The sequence below is a fragment of the Hipposideros armiger genome, unplaced genomic scaffold (assembly GCF_001890085.2).
Source record: "Hipposideros armiger isolate ML-2016 unplaced genomic scaffold, ASM189008v1 scaffold_823, whole genome shotgun sequence".
NCBI classification, from domain to species: Eukaryota; Metazoa; Chordata; class Mammalia; order Chiroptera; family Hipposideridae; genus Hipposideros; species Hipposideros armiger.
The window spans coordinates 149384-158879 of NW_017732173.1; the positions used below are offsets into that span (position 1 = coordinate 149384).

Consider the following 9496-nt stretch of genomic DNA (forward strand, 5'->3'; position numbering starts at 1 on the left):
AATGTTTCTTTCTAAAGGTAAAGACAGCCTTTATTCTGAAAAATAGGAAATTATACATTTGTTTCACACCCTTATGCGTGACTGATTACAAATTTCATGCCAACCTGCTTTAATAGATAGAATTAAATCTATACTTTAATGATTTGGAACAGCTATAATACAGTATATCTTATGGATACAATTACTGTAGTTTTTATGTCTCTTGCATTTTATTGTTCTGAGGATACAGTTGTAAAAAAATACTCTACCTTGTGGCTTTTATATTTTATCTTGGCAGTCAGATCACAAAAGCCTCCGTGGCTCATTTTGAAACTTTGAGGGAAATGATACCCATATGATTGAAAGTTTAAGTTTAATTACCTTCTGCAAATTGCTTTTGGAAGTATAGGTAGTCAAAAAGTAAAAGTGGTTTTAAATTTGAGGCATAGAGAATGGCATAATTGCTTTGTAGAGATTTTATTCAAAATAGATTCTCTCCAGAGCAGGGACGTTAGACTTGCCTTTGTATAATATTTTTCATGCTCTGTTCCTTATTGCTGTGAAAGGTATATAATCCCAACTTCCATTTCTCTTCCTTAATTTATGAACATAATGAATTACTGAACATCTACCACAAATTGTACACACCTCCTGGAAGGCAATAACATATTTCAGGTTAAAATTATGAAAGTTAGGTGGTCACTTGAACAATTCTTTTTTAAATAATAAAGGCATCTGTCCAGGGAAAGGACTTAAATCCACACGTGGATGTGGTGGTGTCAGCTCCTTCAGGTGGGCACCTGTTACTTTATGTAGGAAGCTTGAGGACTGCGTTATTGGTGACGTATCCTTCGTTAGAAGCAGATGCTGTCTGAAATGTTGTACTTGGTTGTGCTAATATTGGAAGTTCTCAGGTGACATGGTTCTGAGCATTAGCCTGGCACATGGCAATAGGCTTTAATAAATAAGCTCTGGAATTTTAGAAGCACCTCCAGCTATAATTGTCATCTAGGCCTTCCACCCAGACATAACACAACTGCAACAGCGAAACCGTCTCTATCTGAAGTATTTAGGACAAGGACTAATCTAATACGAGACTCAGATGGGGCCAGGAATTTCTGCTCGGATTACAGTGTCTGCTCATTTATTACATGGTTCGTCCTTAGCTGTTTTTGGTCATGTCGCATTTGTAGTTTCCAGATATATCCCAGACAGCTTAGTGAGTCTAAGTGGTCAGGAAGTGGCTTTCAAACTTTACTGTGTCCCCATCACCTAGAGTGTTGCCTACAATACAAATTCCTGGATACCGCCCCGTAGAGATCTGATCCCATGGGCCTAGGAACCTGCATTGTTACCAGCAAACCCAGGTGATTCTGAGGCAAGTGGTCTAGTGACAGCCCTTTGAGAAACACTCATTTGGAGATGTGTGTACAAACAGGGCCTGCGTCATGCTTGTACAGGCCCCGCCCGCACTCAGAAGGGCCCTGCCCTTGGCTTAACGCTCTTCGGTCACCTTCTTGAAATTCTTAACAATTTTTGAACAAGGAGTCCTGCATTTTCATTTTTCCTTGAGGCCTGCAAGTTATGTACTCAGGTCTCTACAAGATTTTATTGGGTGTTACTGAGATTGTGTTTCTTGGCGCCCATGGATTGCAGTTATTTAATAATGATTCCTTACCTGGTTGTGTTAGGCAGCAACTCCAGGGCCTCCTCTAAGCTTTGAAGCAAACAAATATCATTCATCATAGGACACAGAATAGGAGATCCTAATTGTATGGTTTGTTTTCAAGGAAATTAAGTATTCCTGGTCTTGAACACGAAACCTACATTTCTGTTAATTCTGACACACCTTTTTTTTCCTCCCAGGATGGTACCAAACAGAAAAGAGAACGGAAGAAGACAGTCTCGTTCAGCAGCATGCCGACAGAGAAGAAGATCAGCAGTGCAAGTGACTGCATCAACTCAATGGTGGAGGGCTCAGAACTCAAGAAGGTTCGCTCCAACTCTCGAATTTACCATAGGTATTTTTTACTGGATGCCGACATGCAGAGCCTGAGGTGGGAACCATCTAAGAAGGATTTGGAGAAAGCCAAGATTGATATTAAATCCATCAAGGAAGTGAGAACAGGAAAAAATACAGACATATTCCGCAGCAATGGCATTTCTGACCAGATATCTGAAGATTGTGCGTTTTCAGTCATCTATGGAGAGAATTATGAGTCACTTGACTTGGTTGCCAACTCTGCAGATGTTGCGAACATCTGGGTCACGGGACTGCGATACCTAATTTCTTATGGAAAACATACACTTGATATGTTAGAAAGTAGCCAAGACAACATGAGGACTTCTTGGGTTTCACAAATGTTTAGTGAAATGGATGTAGATAACGTTGGACATATAACTCTTTGTAATGCGGTGCAGTGTATCAGAAACCTCAACCCTGGTTTAAAGACCAGCAAAATTGAGCTTAAGTTCAAAGAATTGCACAAATCCAAAGACAAAGCTGGTACTGAAGTCACCAAGGAAGAATTTGTTGAGGTTTTCCATGAGCTTTGTACTAGACCTGAGATCTATTTCCTTTTAGTTCAGTTTTCAAGCAATAAAGAATTCCTGGATACCAAGGACCTTATGATGTTTCTTGAGGCAGAGCAGGGTGTGGCACATATAAATGAGGAAATAAGCCTTGAAATTATTCACAAATATGAGCCATCCAAAGAGGGCCAGGAAAAGGGCTGGCTCTCCATAGACGGGTTCACTAATTACCTTATGTCCCCTGACTGTTATATATTTGATCCGGAACACAAGAAGGTCTGTCAGGATATGAAGCAACCCTTGTCTCATTATTTTATAAACTCATCTCATAATACATACTTAATAGAGGATCAGTTCCGAGGTCCCTCTGATATCACAGGGTACATTAGAGCTCTTAAAATGGGTTGCCGGAGTGTTGAATTAGACGTATGGGACGGGCCAGACAATGAACCTGTCATTTACACTGGCCACACCATGACTTCTCAGATAGTCTTCCGCAGTGTCATCGACATTATTAACAAGTATGCATTCTTTGCTTCAGAGTATCCGCTCATCCTGTGTTTAGAAAACCACTGTTCTATTAAACAACAGAAAGTAATGGTTCAACACATGAAGAAAATTTTAGGAGACAAGCTCTATACAACATCACCCAATGTTGAGGAATCTTATCTACCATCCCCCGATGTCCTGAAAGGGAAGATACTGATTAAAGCAAAGAAGCTGTCCTCAAATTGCTCTGGAGTCGAAGGAGATGTTACTGATGAAGATGAAGGAGCGGAAATGTCTCAGAGGATGGGGAAGGAGAACGCGGAGCAACTCAACAACGTACCTGCCAAGCGATTTCAGCTCTGCAAAGAGCTGTCGGAGCTGGTCAGCATCTGTAAGTCAGTTCAGTTCAAAGAATTCCAGGTGTCCTTTCAGGTTCAGAAGTACTGGGAAGTGTGTTCATTCAATGAAGTGCTTGCCAGCAAATACGCCAATGAAAACCCAGGGGACTTTGTGAATTACAACAAACGTTTTCTTGCTAGGGTCTTTCCCAACCCAATGAGGATTGACTCAAGTAACATGAATCCTCAAGACTTTTGGAAATGTGGTTGTCAGATCGTAGCCATGAACTTTCAGACGCCTGGATTGATGATGGACCTGAATATTGGCTGGTTCAGGCAGAATGGGAACTGTGGCTATGTCCTGCGGCCAGCCATCATGAGGGAAGAAGTCTCTTTCTTCAGCGCCAACACGAAAGACTCCGTCCCGGGAGTCTCACCTCAGCTCCTTCACATTAAAATCATCAGCGGGCAGAACTTCCCCAAACCCAAGGGATCCGGTGCCAAAGGTGACGTGGTGGATCCTTACGTCTATGTGGAAATTCATGGCATCCCTGCTGACTGTGCAGAACAAAGGACAAAAACTGTGAACCAGAATGGAGATGCTCCCATTTTTGACGAAAGCTTTGAATTTCAAATCAACCTACCGGAACTGGCCATGGTGCGTTTCGTCGTCCTGGATGACGACTACATTGGGGATGAATTTATTGGTCAGTACACTATTCCCTTTGAATGTTTACAGACAGGCTACCGCCATGTCCCCCTGCAGTCATTGACTGGAGAGGTCCTTGCGCACGCCTCTTTGTTTGTCCACGTGGCTATTACTAACCGAAGAGGAGGCGGGAAACCTCATAAAAGGGGCCTTTCGGTGAGAAAAGGGAAGAAATCCAGGGAATACGCATCTTTGAGGACACTGTGGATTAAAACTGTAGATGAGGTGTTCAAGAACGCCCAGCCGCCTATACGGGACGCGACAGACCTGAGAGAGAACATGCAGGTACGTTCCCGTGTTTCAGTATTGACTCCATGGCTTTCCTTCTTAGTGCATCTGTGTATCGTCTATGAGTATATTGGAGTGTTTTTTAACAGTAGTATATTTGATTTTAAATTATGTGTAAAGTTCAGTTAGTCATTAGAATGTTTACCACAAGTCACATTTTTTTTTTATCATTTAAATTTCCAAACACAATAGCTGGTATTGAAAATATTGATAACGTATTAGAATAAACCAGTCTTGTTGCCGTCTCACATCCTAGACCCTGTTAACTAATGCCTAACACGTTCCACATTTTTTTCTAGTAGTGTACATGGGAATCTCTGATTTTTTTCTGACTATTCCTTAGCAGGAACACAAATTAATGACCTGTCAAAATAAAAAGGACATGTTCCAGTCCTTTTTATGGCGCTATTGTGTTGGGAAAATAGGACGCTTAAGTGAGCCAACGCGTTTGTGTTTTGAGCCTCCTCTTGATTTTATAGGACATCTATTTAATTGTTTAAGTAAAAGATGTGGTATGCATATCAATTAGAAGTCTAAGATAATAATTACCTCTGAACTGTATAATGACTAAAAGCAATTAGTTAGGAATTATGGTATGTAATTAAGGATCTCCCACATGTCTAGCAGTATCCTAGGGCCCACGCGTGATACAGAGCTGGGCAGCAAAGGCCCACCTCCCAGGGATACTGGCTCTAGCCCGTCCCAGTGTGAGAAGTGCCATGTGCGCGACTGCTCCTCAGTGTGTGTTTATTAAATATATATATATATCTGATTATATGTATGAGTGTATGTGTATGTGATACATATATATACACATATATATATACACATATATATATATGTGTATATATATGTGTATATATATATACACACAAATGATTATAAGAAGAATGCCACCAGCAAGTAAAACCTGATAAAATTCAACACATTTCACCCCTCTACCGATTCTGTGGATACCTCATTAATAAAAAGACCTTCCCACAATAGCAAAATTGTATTCCCTTTCTTTCAAAGTAAAAGCAGATCAGAAGTGTAAAGGGCTTTCCCCTATTTCTGAAGGTGAAAATGCTTTGGTAAACCCTCAGCCCTGAACAAGCCACATTGTCCCCTGTCTTGTGGCAGCTGTTGTGCATGTGACACAGAACTCCCTTGAGGACCTGCCAGAGCTTGAGCATCGTCTTTCTAGAGCCAGGTGTCAGGTGTCTGTGCCAAACCCAGCAGAGCAGCCGGTGGTGATGTCCAATGAGCATCATGCACAGACAGTCTAGGCCATGAGGATGCAGCAGCGACACACAACAAACAGATGACTGTAGATGGGGCTGGCCAGAGGGGCGGGGAAACAGCCTGTAGGCAGGTGGATACACAAATGGGACAACTGCAGACACAGCCAGCGCTGTGGAGAAAATGAAACAGGAAGGTAGGGGTGACAGAGTGATTGGGAGACCCCACTTTAGCTATGACAACAATGATTTACTGTTTCAGGCAGTCAGCAGCGAAGTGCTTTTGATGTCCTGTCTAAAGCAATATTAATAAAAAGAAAATGTTTAAACTTCAAACTGAAGTGCGGCTCATTGCCGGGAGCCAGGCTACCTGAGAGCAGAAGGCCCAGGGCGTGGAGGCCTGGGTCCCGCCCCACCGGCCGCTGTGCTCAGCCCAGACCAGGACTCAGGTGTGCCCAGAATAACATGCCTGACTCATATTTTGATTAGAATTTATCTGGTGTTATAATGAGTAAAAGCATAGGCCTCAACAACAACAGATTTCAGATAAAATCTTGACTCTTTCCCTTACCAGCTACGTGACCTTAGATCCTTAGATAAGAGAGGCTGAGGCTGTTTCCTCACCCACAGCATGGCTTGTTGAGAGGATTAAATGTGTAATAAATATGCCTACCATAGCTTAGCACTTGGTAAGTACTTAAATAATGCCAACTCGTGACATGGTACGGTGTTGAAGGGTTTTCTTTAATGGATGTTTTAATGGCATACCTCTCATGATTAGAAAAATAAAAGAGGGGGAGAAGCACTGAGATCAGGGGAGACACGGATAGGGGTAGGTCATGGGCAGACCTCCCAGTGAACTGCAGCATCCTCCGAGTTCCCTTAGAGATTTGGAACCAGCGGGAATAAACAGGTGAAGGGCATTCAAGTTCCTCCCTCACAAATATTCCTGTCCCTTTTGGACAGCTGGCAATCTCCGTACTTATTTTAAACCTGATGCGACGTTTTCTCTTAATCTTTACTTTCTTTGAATGCAGAAGTCATTCTTTTTGTTTGCTCATAAGTGCATATCAGCATTATTAGCACTGCTGTGAACTTTGATCTGAAAAGAGGCTTTTCCCTCGGGAAGAATTTAACTTGTTTGCGTTTTCTGTACTTCTGATAAATCGGCGTTACAAATATCCATAACTGTATTTACTTTGGAAGATAGCCATTGTTCACAGGATAAAGTAATTGTTAGCCAATTCTGTCATAACATTGCTAATAACTCATACAAGGCAGTTCAACTATAATCAAGTATATCAAATATAATATCCATGAGAAATGAATGCACCCGGTTAATTATGAAGTGTCTCCTTTCCATTTAACAGAATGCCGTGGTGTCATTCAAGGAGCTGTGTGGCCTCTCCTCTGTGGCCAATCTCATGCAGTGCATGTTGGCGGTGTCCCCCCGCTTTCTGGGGCCTGACAACACACCGCTGGTGGTCCTGAATCTCAGTGAGCAGTACCCCACAATGGAATTGCAGGGAATCGTGCCTGAGGTTCTGAAGAAGATTGTAACAACTTACGACACAGTAAGTAGTTTTTGGAGCTTTCGTGTAGCCTGGGTAAGAGAGGCATCTCAAGATAATACACCAGATGTAGTCAAGAGCTCTTGCTAAAAGGTGCTTTCTTATTTCACGTTTCATTTACCTACACTGGAAAAATTATTCTTCTGTCCTTGCTGTATTTGAAAGAGTTTAATGTGTTGTTGTTGTTTTAGAAAGCAGGATTCAGAGACACTTCCCTCAGTTGGATTAAATAGTAATGTGCTCTTCAAGAACTATATCTGAATTGATTTCTAAAGGGTATACTGTTTTCCACACATCCATAGTAAAGAGTTTTGTTTTGTTTTTAAATCTTCCCCTGCAACTAGCCATCGATGCATTCATTTTTATTGTGTTTTCATTTTTTGAACTGGTAAAGGGGAGAAATTAAATTTCTTTTACAAGTAGATTTTAAGTACTATAAAGAGCAGGTGCCTCCATCATGTAACTCTAGACTGTGCCATGGCTTCCTTCCTAACAGCAGGTGCTCTGAGACACCTATAATTTGTAATCAGCTTAACATTAATGAGGTATCCTCAGGGCACCTAGAATGCTACATATTTACACTTAAGGTGTACTTGTATTTTCTTAATCACATCATGCTCTCATTATACTTTTGGACTTACCAGAACTCTGAGGGAGAATTTAGCGGGTGAGCAACACCCATTTCAAGCTCACAAAGTAGCTGAAGCTGTCAGGGTTACGGGTGGTGTTGGACCCTCCCCTCCCAGATGGGCTGGGCTGTCAGCTTTTAATATTCAGGATGCTCAGGGTTAAGAGGCCTCACCTACCACCTCCTCCACACTAAAAACATGAGCTAAGACCACAGAACACTAGGCTGCTTCTGATGTAGCCTGCCATGGCCAAAAACAGAACAAGATTGGCATTATATAGTGTAACAAAAATATTATTTTTGACTGTTTTTTCAATTGATCTCAAAGCTGCAATTTAGAGGCATTTGTACAATTCAAGGGAAAGAAAAATACTTTAGGTCAGCATTTCCCACAGTGTGTTCTGAGGAACCTTGGTTGCTTGGGATGTTAGTAAATGTCACATGGGAGAGCGTTCCATGGAGAAATAATTTGGGGAAATACTGGTTTGAACAGTAACTTAATCAGATGTCTTTATTGCAGGGCTTCACAGGGCCTTTTATTTGCTGACCAAACGAGTTCCCTAGAGAATGATAGATATAGTATGCCCTGTTTCACAAATTGACTTGACCATGGGGTGCTATTTCCCAAAACAAACTTTCTGAAGAACTTTTGTTCTTGATTTTCTTCACTGCTTACAAGTACAAGTCAGAAGAATGTAATATTTTAAATAGCTTAGCAGTTCATTACCTTAAAAAAAGTGGTATTTGATCTTTTTCATAGGTTCCTGTGCAGTAGCCACCCATTGTAGCAGATGGTTATTCACGGTTTTCAGCTTAGAGTCCATGATAGTGTAAGAGATGTAAAGGGCTGAACATCCGACACTGCAGGCGAGCTACAGAGAGTGGCGATCCACCTACAGAAAGAAGGAAGGCCAAGAGCAGATGTATCTGGTTGGGGGAAGCACCGTGCTGGGCCCCTGTCCTCAGGGAACATTCAGTCGACTAGAAGGTAATGGAGGCAGCTAGGGAATGAAATCAACATAGGAAGCTTCTGCGGATATTCCTGTTGGGATGGCGAGAAATGAGAGGAGATATAAGTGAAGCAGTTTGAAGAGCTTTTTCATGTTGTGACCCAGGCTGCCTAGTTAGTTCCCAACTCTTAGCAGTTTTATGAGAAGAAACCAAAACAACTCATTGGTATTTGTAAATGCTTTTTAAGCTTAAGCCACAAATAAAATCGTTAGACATTTTGCAGACCTATTTCCCTGACCAAAATCTAACATAGCTTACCCCCTTAGGTGTTTCGCTGATCGTGGTGGCACTCACACAGTGACATTTCTTCATGGTAACCTTTTTAACAAGAACTTTCTGCAAGTGGGGTGGTGGTGCCCTATGTAGGTGATAACAGGATAGACTGGAGAAGGGTTAGTACCCCGGACCTGGTTCAGGGGCCAAGCGCCGTACCAAAGCAGGAGTGTGATCATGGCTAGGTCTAAAGGTCCACGTTAAAGAGCCACATAGACACCAACAAACTTCACAGCTCCCACCATCACAGTGTTTGGCACAGGAATCACTCAATGTTCCTTGGTTCCTCGTTTCTTCCTCTTCCTGAACAGGTAGATGATAACACTTAGCATCTAACTCATATTTGCATGTAGCTTTATATATAACTCTTATTTGCATATAACTTTAGCAATGTGTGTTGTAGAAATGAGAGAATATATTAGCTTGTTTAAATTTTTTAAATTGTCAAATTACTCTTA

The 9496-nt window shown here is 41.7% G+C and overlaps 1 protein-coding gene across 2 annotated transcripts in view; it reads left to right on the forward strand.

Annotated features, from left to right (window-relative positions):
* The window catches only part of PLCL2 (phospholipase C like 2), a 181706-nt gene that overhangs the window by 100891 nt on the left and 71319 nt on the right, over positions 1 to 9496 (forward strand). For both annotated transcript variants that reach the window (XM_019629007.1, XM_019629008.1), the window contains exons 2-3: positions 1846 to 4332; positions 6926 to 7129. In XM_019629007.1, coding sequence (XP_019484552.1) covers positions 1846 to 4332; positions 6926 to 7129 — 2691 coding nt within the window. The remainder of the gene's footprint in view (positions 1 to 1845; positions 4333 to 6925; positions 7130 to 9496) is intronic.